Here is a 26489-nt window from a genome sequence, read left to right as displayed (position 1 = left end):
AGGGAAGTAGTCATGGGACTTTCCATTTTGTCAGAGCCTAGGGTTGTTCCTTGTGAAAGCCTGCGGTTTACTGAGGCCTTCGGCCCCATGGCCTGCCTGCCGGGCGGCGCTGCTTCCTTTGGGATACGCTTTGACCTCGGTGGGTGAGGCATTGTGCTGGGGAGAGATGTGTATCAACAGCAAAAAAGTCAAAAGCAGTCACGGTATTTTATGGAAGTAGTTGGATTACAGAATGAACTATTCCTGTTTCGTTAATTATAAATTCTGCTCAACTTTTATTTCTCACTAACTTGGGGGCCCTGGTGACCTTTTAGGTCAAGACTGAAGGATTCTTTATACAGAACTTTAATTTGTAATGAATTAAATGAAGTGGATCACACAAGAACAAATGTAATTATCAAGTAATTAGTTGAAACCCCCCCCAAGAAGAAGGTAATTCTCATTTTAGACTTCTGTTTGTCACAAACGGCAAACTTAAAAAAGTCTTTTATATCAAATAGACTTTTGTAGATTTTAGTAATCTTTTGGATAAAAGAGGTGATAGATTAAATGGATGTTATTTTAAGTGTCTGAATTATTTATTTGTATTTTGATAGTGCTAATGTAAGAATATTCATACTATCTTTGCATCCCAGAGATTTTTCCTTTATAGGCCTAAATGTTCCCTACTCTATTTTCTTCCCTGATAAACTTGTTGATTATGCGTAATGGAGTTATTTTTCAACACTTCTGATAGGAACCAGGATTTTTTAATTACAGTTAAGAAAATCTGGTGGAATAACTAACTCTCAGTTACGTGGTGAGAATGTGCATGTGCTGACCTTTTGATCGACCCTGATAGGTTTTGGGTCCTGCGCCCAGGTGGTGTTCGTTCCTGGACAACCTGACAGAGGAGTTAGAAGAGAATCCTGAAAGCACGGTTTACGACGATTACAAATTCGTCACCAAGAAAGACCTTGAAAATTTAGGTAAAAAAAATCATAACGTTTTTAAAAAATTATTCGTGGGGTGAGTTTTGAATGTTAGAGGGAGTAGAGTCACATTTATGTGATTTCCCAAATCTTCTCTTTCTGCCAAATCAGACATTAAACTTGCTATGTATATTGTCAAGTTTGTAATCTCTGAAAAGGTCCAGATAAATTCAACTTGCTGAAGCTTTTCTGTGTCTTAAGTAAGGAATAATTTTCTTTAGCATACTAGCTATGTATATAAAAAAATGTCAAGAAGGCGGTGATTTTCTTTAAGTATGTTTGCATATAAGGTTTTGCAAATATCTCAGAGACTGCACATAAATGGTTTCCAGCTCCCTTTTAAGTTTGCTGGTAGAAGACCCGGTGTAAACCTCAGGAACCCAGCTGAACCCTCAGAGGTGTAGAACCTTATAGTTAACTTTAGGTTTTAAGGTCACAGACCAAGAAATGCCTTTTACCAGCCCCCAGCATCGTGGGGCTTGTCATGCGCCAGGTAATACTCTGCAGGTTTACATACAGCTCTTAATCCTCCCCACTCCATGGAGTGGATATGGGTATGGTGCCATTTTATAGATAAGGAAACTGAGGCACTAGAAGGTGAGACGAGCTGGCCAGAGGATTCAGTCCTGAACATGAGGATTGGGGTTTACGCCTAGAGCGCATGCGCTCCGCCTCAGGCACACCGCCCCGTCGGAAGCGTGCAGTGTCTCAGGTGACCGGTGCTGCTTCGCAGGCTGGGGAGGGGAGATTTTGCTGATCGAGTTCTGTCTTCGGAGAAAGGCTGCACAGGAAATGATGGAGAATGAGAGTGGGCAAACCCTGACGACCCCTTCTCTGCGAGCACGCAGCTTAGTTGTCTGTGGGACAGATACATGTGTGGCAGCAATGAAATGTTAAAAGAAAATAGAATCATGTCCTAAGTAAACTGAGAGGTTCTTAAACTTCATTTCATAGCACAGTTAATCCAGGCAGAATTCATTTTCTACCATTTACCACCAAAACAACTCTTTACATTTGAATGTTTAAAGGGGAAAGACTTGTAGTCAGCCTTTTAAAAATGAAGGCAGGATGAGTTCCGGTCAAGGGGGACCTTCCTACTGATACACCTTCCCGAAGAGCCCCAGGGTGACTTTCACACTGTGCTGTGTCGCACTCACCTCCTTTCTTAAACTGGAGGGAGAAGGTCATTGCTAGTTTGCAAGGTTTTTAAGAATCCTGGGTTTAGTTCGTTTGGGGTACTGGTTTAGTCTCTTTGACAGTGTTTATTTAGGGTGAGGAAGGCAGTTATAAAGCATGGTATTTCCCAAAACATGTTTCGTGGAATATTACTCGTGCTGGAATGCTGGACGGTACGCACCGTGGCTAACAGCACGAGCATCAGAGGGAGACCGACGGGTGTGCGTCCCACGTCTCCTTCATGTCTGCCTGACAGGGCCAGTTCACCGAACCTCATTAAGCCTTGGTTCTCCCATCTATAAAATGAGAATAATAATGGGAAAGAACATGTCCTTCCTACTTTATTGTGATAGTGTGCTTCGTGTTTGGAAATTGTGGGAGATGATGCCCCGCCCTACACCATTCCTACCTCGTGGTGTAAAGTTGGCAAGTCACTCTTGATGCCAGGATTATTTTTTAAATTGAACTGGTTCACGGAGTCCAAAGATCTGAGAACCACTAGTATACAGACTCCTTCTTTGCCAGTCTTTCATAGTTCATAGAGACTTTTTCATCATTTTTTTGCTTAATATGATATATAAAATAAATAAGGGTGATGCTGCTTAAAGTAGATTAAATTTCCTCCATAGGTTGTGAAGATTAACGGTTCTGGTCCGTATAGTTTTACTCCAAAGTGAAATCTTACCACAGTCCAAGAAAAAAATGGTTTAATTTTAATCAAGATTTCATAAGGACCCACTCTCTTCTGATTAACTCCCTCCAGGGCTCACGCATCTCATTGGATCACCTTTCCTTCGGGCGTATATGCATGGATTTTTCATGGATATAAGACTCTATCACAAGGTAAATAGGAGAGTATACTTATTTTAGGTGATTAACAAGCCATTTCGTTGCGATTTACTTGCATTTTGTAGAACATGCTTATGATCTGTAAGTGGTCTGCCTGTTCTTCGGCGGAATAGTCATGGTGTCAATGAAACGTGCTATTAAATATGACTTTAATTTTTGAAATTTTTTCCTACTTTGAAAAGGTGAAATTGATGGTAAACCCATTTGCTTATGAAGAATACAGGAAAGATAAGATCCGACAGAAGATAGAAGAAACACGCGCACAGAGAGTCCAATTAAAGGTGGGTATTGTGCTCTCTTCACTGATGAGTTTACCAGAAAAGTACATGTTCATTTTGCGTGTTATTCCAGGGCAACTTGCCATCTGTTTCTTCATTTTCCCATTTTTAGTTTACGTCTTTTCATAATAGTGTTGCTCTCTTTTATTGGTCATGAGGGTGGCTACTCTTTACAGTTTGAACACGATGGATTCTGTGGCCGTGACATTGTGGAAGATAATGCCAGAGGGCCTGATGTCAGCCCATCTGAGAAAATGTGATGGAATTTTCAGACGGGTCTCCAGTGTTTGGAGCACTGGGGCTTCAATAACCCGCATTTCTTTGTGGCATTTGGCAGTACCTAAGGCTCTCTGCATGGGTCACGGTCATTGGCCTCTGTCAGGGTCCTGACAGGAATCAGATCACTTGGTTCCAGTACTAGAATTTAATGTGAACAGTTGTTAGCCAGGTGTTAGAGACCTGAGGCAAAAACCGGAAGGACGGCGCTAGGGGAGGTGTGCCTGCAGGAAGCAGGTGGCACCTTGGGGCTGGGCGGCGGGGGGTGGTGGGGAGGTGGTGGCTGCTCCTGAATCCCCGCCTCAGAGGAGGCTGTGGCCAGTTAGAGCAAGTCCGCCCCTGCGAATGTCTGAAAACCGCCCGCTGGAACCCCACAACCCGCTGGAACCCCGTCTGCGGCCGGGGTAAAGAACTGTTGACTTGCGCTGCCGGCCCCACGACAGGCCATTGGCAATAAATAAATCCACACATACATAAATACAGATGTACACACACACACACACACACATAAACACACATATGAACATACATCTACACACACACACACACACACACACACACACTCAGTACCAAAGACTGTTTCCCTTTTTGCAGGTTGTTTGTAGAGTTTTCTAGGAGTGTTGAACGTGTGTGTGTTGGCAACGGGGAGGCTAGGATGTGCAGTCCTTTTGCCCCGTCTCTGCATTACTTGTCAGATTGTAGTTTGCAGTGGAACATAAAGCACGGAGTGGAAGAGGACAAAGGGAGCTCACAGCTTTTTCCTGAGTTGTCAGACTCACATCTAGAACTCCGCTGAGAAATGTTCTGTTTCAGGAGCCACAAACAGAGCATTTAGTACTCTCCGTGGTGTTTCAGGGGGGTCCCCTGCACCCCGGCCAGAAGCTGCTTTGGCCAAACTCCGCTTCTCACAGCTCACTTCTCGGTGCGCCAGGAAAGAGGCCGCGGGAGGGCGAGTGCTCCCACCTGATTAGGTCACATGTGTCCACGTTATTTCCTCGTCTGGGGACAATGAAATTTTAAAAATAAGAATTGGAGGGGTGCCTGAGTGGCTCAGTCAGTTAAGTGTCTGACTCTTGATCTCAGCTTGGGTCTTGATCTTGGGATCATGGGTTCAGGCCCCCCATTGGTCCCCACACTGGGCATGGGGCCTACTTAAAAAATAAACAAGAAATGTCCGGTTTGTGAAATTATACTCCTTACAGAACTATTAACTTTTAAAGCTAGAATGTAGGTATTTAATACACCTTTTTTCCCTTCTCCTAGAAATTGCCCAAAGTTAACAAAGAGCTGGCACTTAAATTAATTGAGGAAGAGGAGGAAAAGCAGAGATCTACCTGGAAAAAGAAGGTGAAGGTAAGATTTTGTCAGGCAGTGAAGACATTGATAAATTGTTTCTGTATTTTCTTCGTGGTTACTTAAAATTACCTGTTCTCTTTCTTCTTGAAGCTTTTTCTCCCCTGCTTATGGGATAGTATATGCTCAATATGGGAAATTTGGAAAATAGAAAAGAACGATAAAGGGTGTCACTTACATAATTCCACCTAGAGGAAGGCCTCATTAATATGTTGGTGAATTGCCTTCCTCTCTTATCTCTCTTAAAATTATAAGCTATAATAGTGAGATAATATTGTATATATAAGATATTTATCCTGGTTGTATAAAATAACATACGTGGTTTTCCATTTCATTAAAAGTTCTTCATAAATACTTTTGAGAGCTGCGTATACTCCCTAAAGGATGTATAATTTATTTAATCCTTTTATTGTCAAATATTTAAATTTATTGTTTTTCCTCATTCTGACTCGATCTGTTTGTAATTCCAGAAGTAATTAATTTTTTAGACTTGGTGTTTTCAGGAGCCTGCCTGCGTATGTGTGACTGCACCTTCCTTTACTGGTGGAAAAACGGGTGAAGGTCGGTCATGAAATAAGTGAGGGTTAGCGTTTCATGTTGCGGATACGATCAGGACAGGGGAACAGTTTTCTGATTTTCCCACATACGTGAGGACTTCTCATCATCCGCTTAGACAAGCAGGAAGGCAGGTCACTCAAGCTTGGCTCTTGGCTAGAATGAGTTAGAAAGACCCGATCTCTCGGGAGCCCGCTGGCCCCAACTCTGCATGAAGGTGCCTGTGACCTTGGAACTTCGGGCCGGCTGTGTCACCCTCACAGGAGATTTGCGTTGGCTTGTTTATTCTTTCTCTGTCCTCCCACTGGTCTCTAACCAGGTAAGCGAACGGGAGGTAAGCCGGCTCTTCGTGTGTTTGTTTTTGTTCCACTTGTCTCCCTAAAGCCAGTGGACTTCAGCCGAAGGGGCTTCTCACTGGCCTCTTGCTCAGTGACCCCGGGCTTTACTAGGGCACAGTTTTTTCTTCTGTCAGATACGAAGATAGGACCAGAGAAGGATGTTCTTGGAGAGCTGTGATTTCTAAGTGGAGTGTTCACTCGCTGCTCATCTTCTGCCTCCTTGCCCTGGCTGCATCTTTCCATCCTGGTCCAGTAGGGTTTTTTAATATATTATTTAAATTTTGATTTTTGGAAGCTTCTCTTAAGTAAATCCATAGATGACTTTTTGTTTCCACTTTCCTCATGGGAATAATATACCAACAGTGAAATAATTACTTAGACCTGCCGTATACATTTCTGCGCACGTGCCGTGTCTGCGGACCGTCCTAATTAATTCACATCAGGGCCTTAAGTGTGCGCGCGGATCTCCAAGCGCTTGCAGTGGAAGTGCTTCCTGCCCTGTTGACTCTGCCCTCCGAGTGTTCACCTCGATTTTCTTGTTAGCCCAGCCTGAGGGTGATTAGGGAGGTAACTTTTCAACTTCATAATGCCATTTTACAGGCTAAATGGAAGTGATCTTTGGATTACGTGCCCTAAAGCGTCAGGAGGAAGATGTGGCCTGGTGTAGGGGGCAGATGCAGTCCAGTCTGTGTTTTATGCTAATGAGTCCATATCAGTAAAGATACATATCTTAATATTACAGAGAGTAAAACACTGAAATTATAACTTTGATACGCCTGCAGTATAGTGCAGTCAGTTTAGGAGCCTTTTAAAAAGGTCCTGATAATTATGAAGCTGTGGGGAAAGTATCCTGTCCTCGCCTCCCTCCGCCTCTCTTCTGCAGACTTTCACTGGGGTTAGGGACAGCCAGAGAAGGTTTCTAACACAGAAGGTCCTCGTGTGCGCAAGGTGCGGGCTGGTAAAGTCGACTCTATGAGCTAAAAACACACACTTTGTGTGTTTTCACACACAAAGGGGAAAAGTCATGATTGTGCATTTAAAAATTTTTGTCAGAACGTTGATAGGGTCACCCTGTCAAGAATCCTCCATCGGGCCACATCCTGCTTCTCCTTTGGTACCAGGAGGAACAACTTTCAAAATTCTTACCTTCTCTCATCAGACAATGTTGTCTCTCTAGCTCCTGGAAGCTGGAAGACCAATCTTTGTAAAAGCTACGTCCCCTGATAAAATTCTGCTACAAAGTGGTATTTGTAAAATGTGCCCCTGGTTTGCTTTTCGGTGGCTTGCTGACCCAGTTCTGGGCCTATCATCAGAGCTTGGTTCCTTTCTAGAAATACTTAGAGTTTTTTAGAAATCTCAGACTGTTATGAGACAAAGTTTATATGATTTGTTGTTTAACGTGGTTATCTAATTAAAATGAAGCCCTTAAAGACGAGGAAAGAGCCCCTCGTAGTATAAAGAGTGCTTGAAAGAATCATTCCGTCTCTCAGCAGTTCGTTAGTTTTGCCTTTGAACTCAGTTCTGCAAACTATCAAGAGCTTTAATAGCTCCGATGACTACTGATGTGAAAGCCAGTGTGGTTTAGTTCTGCTTTGGCCCCAGCTGGAATTTCTCGGAGGCAGACGGTGAAATCTGCTCCGAGTCCTGCCGCCGCTGAGAGCATCACCGGAGCGCGTGGTCAGGTGACGCGGCTCAGTACTAATGTGGGCGGCGATGCGGAAGGACCCGCTGGGTCAGGAAGCATCGTCTGGACCTTATCCCAGCTTAGCCACTTATTTGGGGCTATTAATTCTCCCTAAGAGTTGATTCACTCTTGCACTGAATCTGCCTTGTGCTCCCTGTGTGCGCAGGCGTCTCGGAGAGGCATGGCACCCTGGTGATTCACTGGGTTTGGAAGGGTCTGAGCCATTTTTCATTCAAGTGTCATTTCCCGGCTGTTGGCTCTTCTGCCAGGTTTTCACTGTTGCTTAGAGTCTTGTATGAACGTCGTCCTCTGGGATTCAGGGGCGGCTCTGTCACGTGTGGTGCTGCACGGCATCTCCAGGCCGAGCGTGCTCCCGCCTGGGCCGACCGTGCTCCCGCCTGGGCCGACCGTGCTCCCGCCTGGGCCGAGCACGGGACAGGGGTCTTAGCCTGCAGGTTTACTGCGTACCATTCAGGGTATATTTTAAAGTAATAATTCATCTCTCTAGGGAAAAGATAGAACCGTGCATAGACACTGGGTTGGATCAGATCAGTTTTAACATGCCAAATACTCTTTTTAATGGTTTTTTTAGTACCAATTAAAGATTGGTTTTGGCTTTTATTACAGTTTTAAACACATGGTTTTAAAGACTAAATGCTTCTCCAGGGTTTGTTAGGAACACTGGCTATCCCTCTGTCCTTCTCTCCCCGCACCCCCGACCTTCTCCCCCATTTGCTTCTGTCCTGAGACAAACACTTCGGCCCTTTTAGCAGATTATTATCGTGTAAAGTTCCAAGTCTCTTAATATTGCCCCAAGTGCTCCTTCTTGGCTTTTAAATGTCAGGCCATATCTTCATCTTTTGATGACCTTCCCTCCTGATAGGGTCTGCTGCTGCTTGTTCACACTTACCTCGTCCCATTCCAGGCAGAGTCAGGTGGCTGTCCGGAATTATGTTACCCGTCCAGCCTCCGTCTTCCGTGGACTTAGTGGTTGGCTTTTTGTTTGTTTTCTATACCTTGATCACTGGTTAGCCCTCAGTCCTTTGCTTGTTGTCTGACTCTCATCTCAAGGTTGTTTATATGAATACTGGTTGTTACATTACTTTTTCTTTTCCCGATGGAGTCTCTTCTGCTGTGTCGGCCTCTCTCCGTTCTGGACGAGCCATCTCACGAGTGCTGGTCCACGGTCAGCGTCCCGGGGTGCGCTCCACCTCCGTCCTGTGTGGGATGCAGAATCAAAAGGACCTTTAGTTTTCTGAAGGAGTATATTTCCAACCCACACAAGCAGGCTATCAGTGTAAGGGTCAAGTGAAGAGATTTTCAAACATGTAGGTTCTCAGCAACAACCAGATATTACATTTATGTGCATATTTTCCTCAGGAAGTTCCTTAGGATTCTCTCCTCCCAAATAAGAGAGTAAGACAAGGAATAGGAGTCCAGGGAAGCCCCCGCAGATGGCTCAGAGCGGGGGTGGGCCTCATCTTCCCTCCATTAATCCAGCCCACAGTGCCAGCTGCCACGGGGGCCCGTTCAGTCCAGAAACTTGGGCTCTTCAGTGCTGGGGGGTTTTCTTGGGGAAATAAGTTTTTTTTGAGTAATTTAAGTAGATTTTCAAACCTGAGGTCGTTTGTTTATATTTAAGAGTGGAGGGCCTAAAACCGCTTAGTGGAAGCTCTGAGGTGGGGAGACAGGACTCACCACTCACTCTGTGGTGACCCAGCCAAACTGTTTATTTGGGGACGCTTCAGATCACAATACCTCTTTGGCCTTTCTCTTGGCCAGTCAGATTCTCCTGCTTGGAGGGTGATGGCCTGGCTCCCAGCATCCTGAGAACTTCTGTCTTGAGGGCTTGGGGTGTGGGACCGGGGCAGCGTTGCAGCCCCTGAGTACCAAATGCTTCCCTTGCCCTCATGCTGCTGCCCCAGCGGGCACCTCTTTCCCTCCAGGGAAGAAGCCTCTCCTGGGACTGGGAGGGATTGAGGCCTGCCTTTCTTCTTCCCAGAATCACTGCTCCTGTTTCTTTCTTGTCCTCCTCATCCTTAAGGGTCATGTCTTTTTTAAGCTCATTTTCTCTGCTTTACTGGGGTTTTAGCAGAGATTAGAAGGAGATGCCTGTGTTCAGACGATCATCTTTACCCAGAAGTCTGCACCACAGACATCATAGCATTCATTTCTAGACAGCATTGAAGGACTTGACTTGTTGCAAATGTTAAGGACCTCCTCGTATGTTACTGTGTTGAGACAAAAGGTTCATAGGAAGCACCCTACTGAAATCTCCAGATAATACTTCTTTGAAGTAAGGCTGTGGTAGGAACAGTGCTTTGAGATGTTTTTCAAATTTGAATGGCAGGTGTTTAGCCTGTGTGCACGTGTATTTCTGGGGTAGGTAGCTAGCCAGACACTTATAAACTACCGTAGCGCACGCGAACTGCATCTGAGACTACTCCTTTAAGTCAGCTGCGAAAACAAACAGTTAGACTAGGAAAAATCTCCAAGGGAAGTACTTTTATAGCTAGGTCAGAAGAGTTATTATTTTATAGTTGTTCATCCAAAACATACTTGTCTTTAGGCAGTACAATTTATTTGTTTAAAATTAAGAAAAAGGGGGCGCCTGGGTGGCTCAGTGGGTTAAGCCTCTGCATTCGGCTCTGGTCATGATCTCAGGGTCCTGGGATCGAGTCCCGCATTAGGCTCTCTGCTCAGTGGGGAGCCTGCTTCTCCCTCTCTCTCTGCCGCCTCTGCCTACATGTGATCTCTCTATCAAATAAATAAATAAAATCTTTTTAAAAAATTAAAATGAAATAAAATTAGGAAAAAACTTAAGAATACCAGTAGCATATTTTTTGTGACATGTTTCTGTTTCTCTATTACTGAATGTGATTATTTAGTGAATAAAGTAAGAATTTATGCTACTTAGCCTCCTTCTCTCGCTTGAGACCTGGCATGTTGCTCCCAGGCATCTAATGGTGTTCATCAAAATCCAGATGACATTCTCCCTAAAGATTTAGTTTCTTTAGAGCAGTTTTAGGGTCACAGCAGAACTTAGGGGAAGTCATAGATCTCTCCTGTGTGCCCCACTGTGCCCACACATGTACAGTCTGCCCTCCTGACCACATCCCCACCAGAGGGGACATTGGTTAACTTGGTGAAATCATCACCCAAAGTCCATAGTTTACGTTAGACTTGATGTGTGTTCTGTAGATTTGGACAAATGTGTAATGACGTGTATCCACCATTAGAATGTCATACAGAGTAGTTTCACTGCCCTAAAAATCATCTGTGCCCTGCCTGTTCATCCATCCTTCACCTGGCCCCTGGCAACGGCGGGTCTTTGTGCTTTGTCCACAGTGTTACCTTTTCCAGAATGCAGTAGAGTTGGGATCCTACATATGAAGTCTTTTCATACTGGTTTCCCTCACTTAGTAACATGCAGTTAAGGTTCCTCCATGTCTTTCCATGACTTGTTGGCTCATTTCTTTCTAGCACGGAATCCTCTGGCGTTGTCTGAACGTGCCACAGTTTCTCCGTGCCCTTGCTGGAGGTCCTCTTGCTTTTTGGAACTTCTTGTCCTTTGCCCCACCCTCTGCCTCTTTTCCTGGCGTTCTTCAGTGCTGGGGCCTAACTCCTGGTAGCACCAACTTTCCAGTCACTGACGCTGGATCTCACACACTGCTGTTCATCCCCCTCCTGCCTGCTCCTGCGTAGCCGCAGCTATCAGTCCAAACGTGGAAGTGTGTCTCACGGTCACGCTTTCTTCGAACCGTGTTTGTTCCCGGCTTAAGTCAGGCCCTGCCTCTTCTCTGGGTCTTCCTCATGCCTGATTTCTCCCTCGGCGGCCCCTCAGCTCCCGTCTGCTGAGGACTCGCACAGCGCAGTTCTCTCCTTGTCATCCGAGAGCCCCGGAGCACACCTCGAGCTGCACCTGTCCCCTCCTCATCCTTCTCTTCCCTAGGAGTGCCCCCTCACCCATAGAATAAAGGGCCCGGTGTTATGGGGTTGATTTCCTTTACAGTCTGGTAAAAAATGCATTTTCAGATTTTGTCATTCGTGTGTCATCAGACTGTTCACCACTCCTCGATGGGCTGGAAATGCTCTTCAGCTTGGTCTGTTGAAACCTATTCACCTGTCCTCCCAGGTGCCACATCCCCCAGTGAGCCCTTCTGACGTGTCTCTGGTTGGAGACACTTTTGACCTCTGCTCTTAGAGACTTTCAGCTTCGCTCACCATCCTTCGTCTGGTGCCTTGGAGCCTCCAGGCTTTTGTTTGTTTCTGTTTTTTCCTTTCTCGTTAGATTCTGAGCTAGCACCTTGGGACCAGGAACTAGATGGTATCTCTGTTTCTCCCTTGAACCTAAATCTGTCTTGGAAATAATATTTAATCAGGGAAGGCTTGTTCAGTGTATCTTCAATATATATTCGGTATGTCATAGAATTTCAGGTTAAGGGTTTATCGGATTTGGGGTGCATACCTGTAATAAACAGCCCCAGTTCCTTAATGTGTTATGACTCACCAAAGTTTTGTGTAGCTATATTCCAAATACCACACTCAGAAATACGCTGCTTACAGGCAAGCACGAACAGCCTAGCTTCTCCAGTGCCCGTTCAAGCAGTTTAATTTACAAACCCTATGAAATAGGTTCATTTATCCGATTTCCAAGTCTGCAGCAGATAAGAAACCATAGGAGAGCCCTGAGTGTAGAAGATTGTCGTGTGTCCATGTGAACAGCTAAGTTTGTGATGCCTTCTAGAAAACTTTCTGTTCAAAAATGTTACAATTAGAAAGGAACTTAGTGTCGGCCCGACCTATTCAAATGGTCTCATTATCAGTTTTATTGTGTCAGAAAGTTTACACTGTATCCTCTGTGAACCATTAAATGGCCTACGGAAAAAAATTGATGAGGCCTTCCTGTAAGAGATGGAAGCTTCCCTTATGTTTCCAGAGAACTCAGAGTCAGGAAGCTTCCACCAGCAGCTCCCACCATGTTAATTCTTGCCTGATTATTGTTCTGTATTTCCTTTCCCAGTTTTGGAATATGAACTTGGAAAACTCACTGATTTTGTTTCTACACGTGTAATAGCTATGCTTAGAAAGCCATGTTTCAAAAATACATATTTCCTTAAGAAGTGTTTTTTCATGAGAAATGTTAATTGAAGAAAATTCTTTCTAATGTAGTAAGCGTAAATTTAAGTCAAAAAGGTTCTTTCTTCGCTTATTATGTGTAATGGTCAAGTATTATGTATTGTCTGTGAAATAGATTAGTAGAATCTATTTGCAGGTAGTTAGAAAGTTCTGGAAACTAGTTCTAAAGAAGTTTCCTAATAATTTAATGTTGTGCCTTGTACAGCTTATTAATTTATAATTGACTGAAATGTTTTTGGGCCATCCTTCTGGTCAGATTTTATTCATACTAACTTTAAATTTCTGCATTCTTTTTGTCACAGAGCCTTCCTAATATTCTCACCGATGATCGGTTTAAAGTTATGTTTGAGAACCCTGACTTCCAAGTGGATGAAGAGAGTGAAGAATTTAGGCTTTTGAACCCACTTGTTTCGAAAATAAGTGAAAAACGGAAGAAGAAACTAAGAGTCTTAGAGCAGCAAGAACTTCGTGAACAAGTAATGTACTCCTTATCATTTTCATGTCTGCTGCTGTTTCTCTGACATAAAGTTTTGTGTGTAAGTCCGAAGAGCCTTTGGGACACTTGGGGTGTAAGTGGTTTGCGCTTCAGCTCGGAAGCGGATCTTCCTTAATTAAGGGGACCCCCCGCCCCGATGCGGGCAGTGTCACGTACCCCGCGGGTGACGGCGAGTTGGGAGAGGATAACGGGTCGGTGTCCGGTGGGGGAACGGAGCTGCTGCTTACTGTTTTTCTTTTCAGGAAGAGGAGGAAGAACCGGAAGGACAACCAAGCGATGCAGAGAGTTCTGAGAGTTCAGATGATGAGAAGGACTGGGTCGAAGAGGTCAGGAAGCAGCGCAGGCTGCTCCAGCAGGAGGAGAAGGCGAAGCGGCAGGAGCGGGCCCGGGAGGACCAGCAGACGGTCCTCAAGCCCCAGTTTTACGAGATCAAAGCAGGCGAGGAATTCCGGAGCTTCAAAGATTCTGCCACCAAGCAGAAGCTACTGAAGTGAGTAAGCCTGCTCTCGGGGGCCTCGCCGGCTGCGGGGGCCTGAGGAGGACATTTTGGTCTTTGGAGTTAAAGCACCAAAAGGCTTGAGGGGAAGTACACTGGTCTCTACGATGATGACTGTTAATAACCCTCTGAGCTGGAGTTTCCATAAAGTCAGGCCCGAGGCCCGGCCCTGGGAGTAATGGCCAGTGTACGTAAGAACACGTCTGTGCCGCGTTGGTCACACGCGTGTGTCATCCTTGCTTCCTTCCGTCCGCTGCGCTGACCCGCAGGTGCCCGTTTGATTCTGTGCCCTACGATCAGCGCTCCTCCGTACCATGGTAATTGGGAGGCAGCAGATTCTTGGCATCTTAGCAAGAAGCTATTTTTCTTAATTAGAGTTTCAGTTACGTTTATCCGCATCTCAGCTTGCCCGATTACTTGGTTACTGGAAAATCTGCCAGACGTTTTAAGCCTTTCGCGGGAATATTGAGAGATGAGAAGGAGTGGTAGTGTAGACTAGTCCGATACACAGACACGGAAAGTGGGATGGCGGATCCCCGGGGCTGGGGTGGGGGGCAGGGAGATGCCACTTAACGAGGTTCGGAGTTTCAGTTGCGGATGGAGAAGTTCTGAAAACGGATAGTGGTGATGGTTGCACAGGAATGTGAATGTATTTTACCTCCGTAAAAAAGGCAACACTAAAAATGTTATTTGGACACTTATAGTTATAGGCGGCTAAGTAAGGAACAAACTAGGTCCTCAACGCCAGATCGTGTACAAGCTGTAGGTTAGGTAAGTCTGTGCTCTGAGAATTCCCGGGCTGAGTATTAATAATGACAGGCGGTCCTGGTGGAGAATCTTACAAGAAGAGCCAGAAGGTCTGGGGAGCCCAGGGGAGGAGGAGCGGAAGGAGGGGCCGGGTGGGTGGGTGGGTGGGGTATGGGGTCGGGGGCAGTACGAGAACCAGTGAGGTTCTGTACCTCACTTCTGCAGCTCCCAGCTTCCTGTTTGGAAGGTAGGCTTTTCCGGATGCAGGAAGCGGGGAAAGGGTGGAGAGGACATCGGTGGATAGGCTGAACTGTTTCTGGAACAGAGATAGGGCTGGTCCTCGTCATCTCACCAGCTTCTAGCAGGTAACTGGGATACCCAATGTTGAGTGAATCCTTCAACTTGGAATCCAGGAGCATCTCAATATTCTGGTTCTAACGAATAAAAGATCGGCTGGTGAGCACAGAATCTAGTAATAGGGTCCATATCTTTGGAAGGTATCTTTACCACCTTTTTCTTTTAATAGCAACTTCCTTGAGGTCACTTACGTAGCATACCATTCATCGCCTACTGTGTGCAGTCCGTCGTCTCCGGCGCATCCACGGAGCTGTGCGGCTGTCGCCACGACGCATCTCTCCCGAATAAGGCCCCGTGCCCCATAGCGTTCACCGCCGTCTGCCCCCAGCCCACCCCATCCCCAGGCAATCACCAGTCTTTCTGTCTCTGTGGATTTGCCTGTTCTGTTTCCTGTCGGTGGAACCATACACTGTGCGCCGCTCGTACTGGCTTCCGTCAGGTTCGCGTTCGTCTGCACCGGAGCAGCTGTCGGCCCTGCCTTCGCTTCTGTTGCCGAGAGCGCTTCTGGTGTGTGGGTGGACCCTGGTCCTTCGCTGTTCGCCGGCAGATGGACCTGTGGGTTGCTCCACGTTTCGGCTGTTGTGCATAATGCTGTTGTGAATGTTTGTGCGTGCGGTCTTACCAGACCACTTCACCTCTCCCGGCTGCACACCTAGGAGTGGAGTGGTTGTCGTACGTAGCATGATGCTTAACCTTTTGAGAAGCTGCCTGCCTGCCTCCCAAAGAGGCTGGTCCTTTTCACGTTCCTGCCAACAGCGTGGGCAAGCTCACTTTTTATGTACCTGTTGGTCTCGAAGGTTCAGCTGGGAGTCCTGCTCAGAGGCGGAGGGAAGACCGGTTGTTTGTAGGTTTCCAGTTCTGTGGAGTGTTTCTTTGTTAGGTTGTCCGCTGGTTCTGTCTTGCTTTATTTACTTGGCCACTGGCTCCTGACTCGGTACTAGACCCAAGTGGGGACTTGATAAGGTTTTGGGGAACTGTGACTCTCTTGTGCCATGGCTACGTGTCGGGCAACTCCGGAAGTTCCCTTTCAAGGCTGGCTGAGCTCCCAGCCCACTGGCCAGGAAAACCTGGGGACAGTTGTCTTCAGGTAAACACAGTAATGTGGTGATGTGGGGGCGGGAAGATGCCTCCCACTGTTTTTGTTCTGCCCGTGGGTTGTAGCAGGACGTTAATAAGAGAAACAAAAGGGATGGAAATTTAGTATTTAGTGGATAAATAATAGCCAAGTTAATACACTACAGTTCAACATTTTTACTCCATTAAACTTTTTTTTTTTTTTTGAGAGGAGGAATTGTGTAAGTGATAGTGCTTCTTGAGCTTAAAAGGAGAGTCCTGCTGCTTAAAGTAATAGCCCTTTGGTATGAACAGCCCGCAGTTTGCCGGCCTTTTGGCACAAACTGCTTACTGAGTTCTAGTCTTGACTGGATTACTTTGGCAAACCCTGAACTTGCCGTATCTTTGTGTTATTTATTGAAGCATTGAACCATTACCCTTCAGAGACCCAAAGTGACGCCTTCTGCTTGTTCTTTGAGTTACCACGAGGCAGTCAATGAAACACAGCATCAAAACTGAGTGTATTAGGTTTTGAAGGTTCACCTGGACTTGCCCAACTTTAAAACGTTTTCCGCAAAGGGAACAGTGAATTACGAACCCTAGCCCCGTACTGGAGTGAGTCGTCCTCTTGGCTCGGCCTGGTAACATGGCGTCAGACCCACACCTCCGTGTGTCAGCGCGTTTGCGTCCTGACAGCGCCGGGTTTGTGAGTGTCTTCAGCCTCCCGGCAGCCTCGCTGGCCGCTCGTTCATCCGTCAGACCGTCGCCGAGTGCCCGCCCGGGTGAGCGGTGCCGTCCGGAGCCGGGGCTGGAAAGGCGAGTGCGGCTCCCAGGACCGCAGCTTCCCCGCGCCCGCTGCTGCTCTGGACGGCACAGGGCCACATGGACAGTGCACAAGAAAGGAAGGGGTTTGAGTTTTGGAGACTGAAGGAAGTTTTTACCAGAGGTCGTACCAACACTGGTCGAAGACAAAGACAAAATGTTGAGCCCCCGCAGCCGGGTTGGGGAGATGGCGGGTGAACAGGGAGCGCTGCGTGAAGCCACGGGATGTGGTCGTGGTGCTGCCGGGGCGCGTAGAGTGACCGGGGAGGGGCCCACACACGGCTAAACCACTGAGATTACCAGTAGCAAATCTGTTTCCAACCCCGTCCCCAAATCATGTGAATACCTACATAATAGCAGTCCATGTTTGTTACAGAAAATAAAAAAATCTTAGAGGCATAAAAGTCCCTCTTTCCCAGAAACTGGCCATGAAGTATCTCCGTTTGAGAGAGAAACTGCAGGGAGGGGCCCCTGAGCTCAGCTACCAGACTGTTCCGTGGTCCCAGTCAGAAGTAAGTGATAAGAGCCTGAACTGTGGGACAGGGGCGACCAGGCAGCCCAGCACCAGATTATCCACAAGACTGTCTAAGAATAAGAGAGGAAAATGGCCTACAGCTCAGGGTTGTTTGGTTAGTAACTTAATAGCAAAGGAGAAAGGAATGGTCAGGCAGTGCTGAACTGTCTGGCCGTGTTGCCACCAAGGTCAAGGAGACAGAGTGAAAACCAGGTTTAAGGTTGCAAGCACTGAGCCGGCTCTCGGCCCGGGAAGTGTGTGGTGCCGCGCGTCTTGGTGACGTTCGGTAGGAAACCCGAGACCTGGGGGTGAGCAAGCAGTCCCGTGTGCTTGTGGCCCACTCCGAGTGTGCAGAGTGCGGTGAGGGTGAAGAGGGGAGCCCCTGGCGAGCAGCAGGTATTTTTCGAGTCTGTGGTCAAAGCGCACACCTGTCCTTAGAACGATACACCTGCACGCAGAGCACTGCTGCTCGTTTTAGAGCTGTCGCGGGGAAATTGCCCGCCAGGGGCTGAGGGTTCCAGTTTGGAAGACAAGCGGAGGAGAAGGAGGTAGTAAAGATCACTGAGGAGTTTTCAGAGTTGTAGGCGGAAAGCTGGAAAGAGCCAAGCAGGGAGAAAGTGACAGGGTGTGGCGCCAATGTCAGAGAGACCCGGAGGGCCACGGGAGGGAGCAAAGCCATGCTGGTCTTGCCGGGACCAGCTTCTTCAGGCATCAGCCCAAATGTTGGAGGGCAACGGACAGATGAATGAATAGAGATGATAAATTGTGAGCGGTTAATGTGGATGATTTTCCCAAGGAATTTGGCAGAAAAAGGAAGGCATCAAAGCCAACAGGTTGATGGGGAAGGTCTTGTAGGCTTAGGAGAGCTAGAATGTGTTAGTGGGCAGGGAGGGATTACCTGTGGCGAGCAGACAGTGATGCAGGAGACCCAAGTGACAGCTGAGTTCAGTAAGCGGTTGGGAGGAGCCGGGCCCGGGGTAAGGAGGGGGCCTCAGAAAGGATGGGGGTACACCCTCAGAGAGCCTGAGGGGAGGCCATCAGGATGGATGGGTAGAAAGTGGGGCAGTTCATGCCACGGGCCTGTCAGGAGTCTGGGCAATGGGCCTCTCCAGTATCTGGGGCAGCGGCCAGCGGGGGAGGCGCTGGTGGGGACGTGCTGGGGAGCCTGGAGGAGAGGTCTAGAACAACACAGCTTCCCGGAGCCCAGGAGCTGGGGCCACCTCCCCTCCCCTCCCCGACCAGGTGGCCTTTAGGTGGGAAGGCCTTCTTGGAAGCACCTAGCCTGTGGCCTGTCTTGGACATTCAGAGATTTCAGAACCATTTCCTGCCTTGGAGGAGCTCGGCTTCTTCCCCCGGGTGACTTGAGTACTCCTTGGGTCACTGCTTATCGTGCCTGCAAATTTATCCCTTTGTGGACCGCTGTGGCCCGTTTTACTCTTCAGCTGATTTTCCTCACTGCCGGTGGGTGAGAGCTGAAGGAACATGGTCTTATTTTAACAGAAGCATTTTTAAATCTAATTTCGAAAGCAGTTTAATTCCAAAGTTGCACTTAGAAAACCGAATCTCTTCTTACTCAGGTTGGTACACACTCAGGTGACCTGTAAGCATCCTTCCGTTGTAATATGTAAGAATGTAGAATAACAGGTGAAAGGCTCCCTCTTACCCCCACGCTCCCTCCCGGAGGTCACTGCTGTGTGTGCCTTTCTAGAATTCAGGGGCTCCTGTGGGTGCACGCTCACACGTGCTCAGTGCTGGCTGTCCTCTCCTGGATGTGAAGGGCCCCGCCGATCCCGTTGCCGGTGAGCGGCTCTGTCCACGTAGCGATGAGCGTAGGAAAGTTTTCTTTGCAAGTGCATGTGGGCCTCCCAGTAGCTGCACTGCTGGTTCATCAGACCATGACGTGTGCAGGGGTTTCTTCAGACTGTACCAGTGCCAGAACTTGCTGGATCACAAGGGGTCACATCGTCCTGGAGAGAGGCTTCGAGCTCTCTGCGCTCTTACCATCATGCCTGTTGCCCGCACTCGCGGCAGCCGGGTCCGGCAGGCATCTTTGTGACTCCGAGTGTCGCTGATCGACGCCGAATGCAGATAGGCTGGTCGCTTTCGTTCGCATCTCCCGACACGGGCGCTTCGAGGAGCGTGCAGACAGACAGGAGGCCTTGAGATGGACTTTTCGGTGACCTGCGCGGTCTCTGTAAATATCTCTCGAAGGTACTCGGCTCTGAACGGAGTGTTTCACGTTTGCTCTTCCGCTGTAGGTTCCGCTTCTCCACCGCCTGCCTGTTCCCTTTGGTGTGGACTGTGGACGGACGCGTCCTTTCTTTTGAGTTAAGTCCTCTGAATGCTGAACGAACGCACCTGCCTCCACACAGTGCTTTTAAAAAACTCAGTCGAGGAGCATTATTTCCTGGGGCATAAAATAAATATCTAATTTGATGTTTCCCCTTGTACTTCATGCCCACTTTTTTTTAATATAGCCTTTCTGAGAACGCTGGTCCCCCCGCCCCCATAGCCCTGTTCTTTGTCCTGTGCTGGATAATTCTGTCCTTTCAACCTTTGGAAGGTGACAGAGGTTGGAAGCCCACATCTGTCTTCTTAGCAGTCCCCATAAAATGGTGGGGGCGTTGGTCCTCATGTGACAGTAGCATTTTGTTCTCTAAAGTTCTTAACCTTCCTTATCGATGTCACACAGTGTGGATTTCTGCATTTTGTTCTTCTGTTACAGCAGACCGTTTTTAGTTGTCTGTCTGCTGCTTAAATCGGCTCTGACTGGATTCATGCTCAAGTAGCTGGCTTGGGACCTGCTGGTTAGCAGCCACATACCGTAAACCGACTTTCAAAGGGAGGGAAGTGGAACGCGCTTTAATGTAGGAACCTCCGCACTCAGCGCCTGTGTCTGATCTTCTGCCATGGCTCGTTCTAAAACTCTGCTCGCCTTTCCAAGCAGCCCAGACAGAACAAGTTTTTACAAGTGCGCACTGAAAGTGCATTGAGAGAAAACCAGAATTCATATACCCTATCATGGAGGAAATAAGGTCATTCTTAAAAGAGTAGTAATTGCCCACAATTTACTTGAAAAGTCACTTTCTTCCCAAATTAGTGTTTGCTGTGTGCCACCCTGTCTCAGCGGCTCCATGGCTCTTCGGAAGCCATGAAAGGAAAGAACGAGAAGGGCGCGAACAGGCTCAGGAATGCGCTTAGGCGACATATTTCCCCTCCGCTCCGGGGCCGCTGACGCTCACGTCTGCGTTCTCGCTGAAAGCCAAACCGAACTAGAGCTTCGTTTCATTCCGGCTGTCGTGTGGAAGCTTGTCATTCGGAAGGCTTTGTGGACGCGTTTCCTGCACAAAACGGTATAAATCAAGTTTGGTCTGACACACTCCTGGAAACCAGAAAGGCTTAAATTGGAATCCTGGTTTTAGACCGAGTCCTCACGTGGCCCGGGGCGAGTCATTTAGTGCCTCACCTCCCTTCTCGCCATCTATAAAGGATAAATACTTGTGTCTCAGGGATGTTGAAAGGATTAATTAGTTCGTCTGTAAAGCACTTTGAAGATGAAAAGTACTTTAAAAGTGCTTCTTAATAACATTATTGCTTAGAAAAGAGTGCCACTTTCATGCTAACCACTTCACGTCTCAAGTCAGGTAAAGAAGGCGTGTTCGGGACGTTACTGCTCGTTGTAAACCGGAGATAAGTCTCCCCTGGTGCGGACATCAAACATTTCCTGCGCAATTTCAAAGGGGCATCGCTTTATCTTGCAGGCCGTTTAGGAGAAGGCTTCTGCTCAGTAATTAGTTATGAAGATCGTATTTCAGGCAAAAGCAAACCGTTCGCCCAATTCAACCATTTCTAAATTCAGTCAGGTGTTTTTACAGGGTAACTCGAGAGGGGCACACTCAACTCCGGTCGGTACTAGGAGGATCAGAAAGGGAAGCGTTAACTTTTCTTTGGAAGAGGGAACAGCAGACGAGAGAGAACCGTATTCTCTTCCTCTGGCTTCCTGGGCCCCCTCCTCCCGTTTCCGTCACGGGCACCCATGGGCGTTGCCGCCTTGGCCGGTTCTCCGAGCGTCAGAGCTGCCGTGAGAAGTCACCGTTTTTTCCCTCCAAGCCCAGTTCACAGAAAGGGCCACTGTTCTGATTTTCTACTAGAACGTGAGAACTGTGCATGCGAGGAAGGGTCACGTGGACAAGATGCAAGCTGGACGCGTTGATGGCAAAGCCGGGCAGGGTGGTGGTTCTGGTGCGGATGGCACCCCGGCCACAGCGGGGGCCTAGAGACCCTAGAAAAGTGTGGAAAACGTGATCAAGAAACGCGACGAAATTTCCACTGGGGGTAAAGTTTGATGGGCAGAGTAATTCAAGTAAGAAAGTGGAAGGAAAGGCACCGAGAAAAGTAGCAGTGAAGTGAGCAGACCAAATGGAGTTTACCCACGGAGCTTTCGTTTGCCATCTGTGGTCAGAAGGATGCATGTCCCGGGGTCCGCACGGTGGGTGCTGAGTGTCGCCCAGGGAGCTGAGAGCAGGTGAAGGGCGCCTCCATATTCGCAAGGCACTTCTCCCTGGCTTCACCTGGAAGACCTGCCCGGGGTCTGCTCCCTGGGAGAGGTGACTGGGCGGCGGGAGCACTGAAGTGCTCTGCAGCCTGCCTGGTGCGGGGCCTAAATACAGAACACTCCAGAAATGTCCATGCCACTGACCGTTCCAGTCCATCACGGGCCTCAGAAATAGCTCTCCTCCCATGGCGGCTTCAGAAATGTGATTTAGCGAGATCAGGAGCAGCCCTTGAAAATCTATTTGGAACCACCACTTGAAATACTAAACGAGCGGATGTTTTGGCAGCTGCCGTTTTCACTGTGTAGCTGCTGAGCATGAGGGATGACAGTTCCCCCCCCCCCCATTGTTCCCGCGACTGCGTTCCGTGAATGCCATTTTCTGGCTCGCCCATAAGTGTAACAGATTTTCTTCATGTCATCCGTTCTAATTAAAACTTGTTTCAAATGCCAGATCAAAACAGTGTTAATTAATGTGTCATTCTCTTAAATCTCCTCCAGTAAAACCCTTGAAGATCGTTTGAAACTCGAAGCAAAAAATGGCCCGTTGAGCGTAGCAGACACCACAGTCGGCAGCAAACAGTTGACATTCACGTTAAAGAGGGTAAGTTTTCCAGCGTGATTTTGTTAATTCAGGAGGGGAACATAGGCTTCTAGTAGCGCCGTGCATGTGTCTGACCTCAGCATGGCCTTCCCAGGCTTGTCCCCTGTTGAGGTAGCCGCGTTTCTGTTCTAGCTCTTTTCCTGTAGCCAGAGCCCCTCCGGGACTGGGAGCGAGCCCACAGCTTGGTGGAGCCCGAGGCTGAGTAGGGCCCCTGCTGTCCTGACGGAGGTGGGCCCTTACCGACCCGGAGCTGGCAGTGCTGGCGTGGAGCCGGCCGTGGGGTTTCTGGGTCACTGGGCCACCTCGGTGCAGCCTTGTAAAGTGAAAGCCCTGACTGTCCAGGGCTTAGAATTCAGGGTAAAATGAAAATAAGATGCCTCAAGAATTACTAGTGTTTTGCAAAAAACCAAAGAAGCACTAATAAGTGCTTGGCCCCATGGTGGGGTCCGGCAGAGGCTGTGAAACTGTGTGGGGAACTATAGCAATTTATGTTTGATTTTACCTGTTTGTATCATTAGAGCAACAAAATTGTAACTGTCAAATCTCATGTTTAGGAATAATTAGGGATTTGTGTAGTGTCCGGTAAAAATCTCCTTCGATACTAGGTGTGTGATTGACTTAGGTGAAATCTCGGGTTTTCCCAGGACTTTCGTGTATACCTTTTTTCTTTTTTGAGTAAACTCTACTCCCAACACGGGATTTGAACTCACGACCCCACCGTCAAGAGTCACATGCTTTACCGACTGAGCCGGCCAGGCACCCCTCGTTTATGCTTTCTAACGCGTGACCCGATGTAAGGGGAAAGTTCGTGCTCTAGTATTATTTACAGTTGCTCAGTGGCAAAACTAGGATTAAGGCCCAGATCCGGTTTCCAGGTTTCCTGTACTGCAGTTTATCACCAGACCGTCGGCCAGGCTGCTTATAAGGCCTGGGGCTGACAGGTGTCCGCATCCCCCCTTCTCTGGGCCAGCCTGCTGGTGACGGTGGGCGAGCAGCTGGGGCAGGACAGAGGAGCAGAGGGAAAGGAAACTTGGGAGATGAGCTACCTGGCCCCTCGGTCATACGGGACTGGGCTCGTAGCACTGACATCATCTGGTGCCCCCGGCCAGAGAGAGGCTGCTGAGCATCCCTTTCCGTGTGGGGCTTTGTCTACGGGACAGTCACTGCTGCTTCCAGGCTCCTCTGGAGGCTCCTGCCTTTGTGGGGAAGGCCCGGCAGGACTCTGCAAAACCTGCTGCTGCAGACAGAGGGGGGTTCCCGGGAGACTGCTCCCCCTGCAGACCCGCGGGGACATGCCCGGGACGGCTGTCCTCGCCGAAGGTGCAGAAGAGCGCCTAACGGACGAGCTCCTGCACCTGTTTATCTTATTGGGCCTGTCACTTTCCAAAATTCTGTGGACGAGAGACACTTTGGGGGATACTTCATAACGTGACGAAGCAAAGTATTAAGTCATCAGTGCTGGTCGATCCTCCAGGGGTCCTGATACCGTCGTTCGGTGAGCCCGTGCGCAGGTTCCTCCGGGTGTGTGCGTGCCCCGCCACCAAGCGTGTGTCAGCTCTCTGCCCTGGGTGTGCTGCGGGGACCCCGGGCGAGACAGACGGGGCCCTTGCTCCGCAGCTGTCAGTCTGCTGAAAGGACGACACACCCGGTTGCGTCCTTGCTGTGGTGGCAGGTGCTCCAGCAGAGGACGCGGCGCTCTGAGGGCGTCTGGTGGGGCCGGACCCAGACCGAGGGGCCAGGGAGGGGGAGTTGCTGTGAGGTCGGGTCTCTAAGCTGCGTGAGAGCCCTGAGGGGTCAGGCGGGGTGCCAGGCAGCGGGTGGCACTGAGGCAGCCTTGCTTGAGGGTCCGAACAAGAGCCGTGTGTGTCGGACGAGGTCAAAGGGAAGAGGGTCAGACGGAGCGGAGACCGCGCGGCTCCGGCCCAGAGGGCCCCGTGAGGTGCTTACCGGAGGTGCAAGTGGGACTGTGGGAAGCTGTTGAACAGTTGTAGTTAGCAGAAGACTGACCCTTTTTACTTCTAAAAACGGACCAGCTCTTGCCCAGGGGGTGGAGCCAAGCGGCAGCTCGGGATAGGCCAGGAGGAGCCGACGGGATGGGATTTATTGGGACTCTTGAAGAGTAGTCATAATCAGAAAAAGAACTTAAGGAATTTTTCAGAGTCCAGTCTCACAGATCGCTCTCCTTCCCCAGTACTCCGTCACCTGTCAGCATTTTATCTTAAAATATGAAATAATGCCCGCTGGAGGTGAACGGGGACGTCTCCTTCAAGAGCAAAACACGAAGGAGGATTTTCGGTGCGCAGAGTAACACAGGTCCGCGTCAAGCAGCCTCATTAGGGGCTAAAAGGCAATGCTTTCCAGGCTTTAGAACTTCCGCCCCACAGTGCTTTCTCGGTTTACCTTTTGTGCGGCTCCAGCGGCTGGGAATATCTTTCTGAGCCTGGCATTCAAGAGTCGGTGCCCTCAGAACCAGGCGGCTCCGGCCTCCATTGTGGGTTCTGCGCTGGCTCTCTTCTCTCCGACAGCTGCTCCTGGCAGCCGCGGGCCTCCTTGGGGTGGACGGGGCCGCCTGCTCTGCCAGTGCGAGCGTCCCCACGGGAGGCCTGCCCTCGGAGCAGTCAGCCCGCGAACCCGCGTGCCCGCTCCAGCCGGGGACCTGCAGGCGACTTGTCTCTGAGCCCTTGTCCGGGCTTAACGGCAGCAAATCTCGGGCTTCCCAGGGGAGTTGGACTTTTTGGAAACAGCCAAAGATTCTTGGGAATCTGTTCCGGTGATTGATCCTTAATCGTGGTGGCTTATAATACACCTTCGGGAAATGCAACTATTTGTGTGTGCGTGTGTGTTTGGGGCAACGTAAATAAAGCAGTGGTCCTGGCTAATGCCTGGCGGGAGCGGAGTCCGGGGGCCAGACTGCGTGCCCCGAGACCCCCGGGCAGCTTTGCTCCCTCCGCCCGGCTGTGTTGGCGGTGTGACGGGGGTGTGCTCATGGTTACAGAAGAGGGTGTTGGGGTTTTCTTTCTCTTTCTCTCTCATGTAATTTTCTCCCTTAGTCCGAACAGCAGAAGAAGCAGCAGGAGGCTGAGAAGCTGCACCGACAAGAAAGGAAAACCCTCCGTCGCTCAGCCGGTCACCTGAAGTCCAGACACAGGCGCGGCCGGCCGTTCCACTGACTCCGGAAACGCTCGGTCCTGCCCGCAGCTCGGGAGGAGCGCCCGAACTGACCGTCGTGGCAGCATGCGGAACAGTTCATGTAAACTCTTGGTACCTGGGCAAGGTAAAGTTCTGGCACCTGTCCTCATGCCTTCTGCGGCAGACTTGGAGACCGCCCCCTCCCCTGCACTGGGCAGTGCGTCGCCCCGTGACCTAGGGGCACTGTCTGTCTGTCGCTGTTCCCTGTAATCACTGTCTGTTTTCCCCCCGGTTTTAATCAAGTAAGGCCACTGGTGGTTTTCCGATATTGTGAAATGTGTACCATGAAATGGGAGGTTATTCTGTGCTAAAAATGCAGATCGGCCTTGTTGTAGGCGCGTTTTTGCTTGCGGGGCCTGCTGCCCTTCGGTGTTGACCCCCAGGAACCTGTTCCTGTCTCGCCGGAGCTGTCATGTGGGCCGTGTTTGCATTTCTGCGTTGGTAGTTTGTGACTTGTTTATGGGGGGGGGGGGCGGTTAAAACATTTTTATAAAAAGAATATAACTTAATGGTAGTAATAACCTAAAAAATGGAAGCTACTGGTCATTCTCTTAACTTTTTACAAGATTAAATGCAGATTTTCTCTTTTTTTATTTGTTTTTTAAAGTGCAATTTGAGATAAACTGGCTGGAGAAAACATTTATAAAAATAAATACCTTCATTTGAATAGCTTCTTTGAGAAAGATCCATTTTTGAGTTAATTTGAATATTGAATTCAGTTTCCCTAGTTCTCAGGTATTAATGTGATTTTGGAGGTGTGTTTCTTTACGTACAGCCGGGACCGGGGCTCTTTGGCTGCTAAATGATGGAATCTGGCTGGAAACGCACTCCGCACAAAGGGGGAGAGTGCGGACGGGACCAGGCAGCGGGCTGTGTAAGCAGCCTCACGGACCGCCAGGTCGCGGCCCCAAGCTCTGCCAGATCGCTTTCCTCTTTTCCTCCTCCTGTTACAGCGCTGGTCCGCAGGCCTTCTGGTCTCCCCCGCTCTCTTTCCTTGGCGTCTTTCAGTACTGTCCCTGTAATGTCTCTGTGGCTTCTGT

The 26489-nt window shown here is 48.9% G+C and overlaps 1 protein-coding gene across 1 annotated transcript in view; it reads left to right on the top strand.

Moving 5' to 3' along the window:
- Nucleotides 1–26102, top strand: part of NOL10 (nucleolar protein 10) — an 85709-nt gene extending 59607 nt beyond the window's left edge. Inside the window, exons 14-21 of the mRNA XM_045979896.1 lie at nucleotides 842–968; nucleotides 2911–2990; nucleotides 3179–3277; nucleotides 4814–4903; nucleotides 12922–13095; nucleotides 13358–13605; nucleotides 22158–22260; nucleotides 25311–26102. Coding sequence (XP_045835852.1) covers nucleotides 842–968; nucleotides 2911–2990; nucleotides 3179–3277; nucleotides 4814–4903; nucleotides 12922–13095; nucleotides 13358–13605; nucleotides 22158–22260; nucleotides 25311–25430 — 1041 coding nt within the window. The 3' untranslated portion in view covers nucleotides 25431–26102. The remainder of the gene's footprint in view (nucleotides 1–841; nucleotides 969–2910; nucleotides 2991–3178; nucleotides 3278–4813; nucleotides 4904–12921; nucleotides 13096–13357; nucleotides 13606–22157; nucleotides 22261–25310) is intronic.
- Nucleotides 26103–26489: the final 387 nt, after the last annotated feature.

Source organism: Meles meles, chromosome 15 (genome assembly GCF_922984935.1).
Source record: "Meles meles chromosome 15, mMelMel3.1 paternal haplotype, whole genome shotgun sequence".
Classification (NCBI taxonomy): domain Eukaryota; kingdom Metazoa; phylum Chordata; class Mammalia; order Carnivora; family Mustelidae; genus Meles; species Meles meles.
This window is presented reverse-complemented; position numbering and strand designations above follow the sequence as displayed.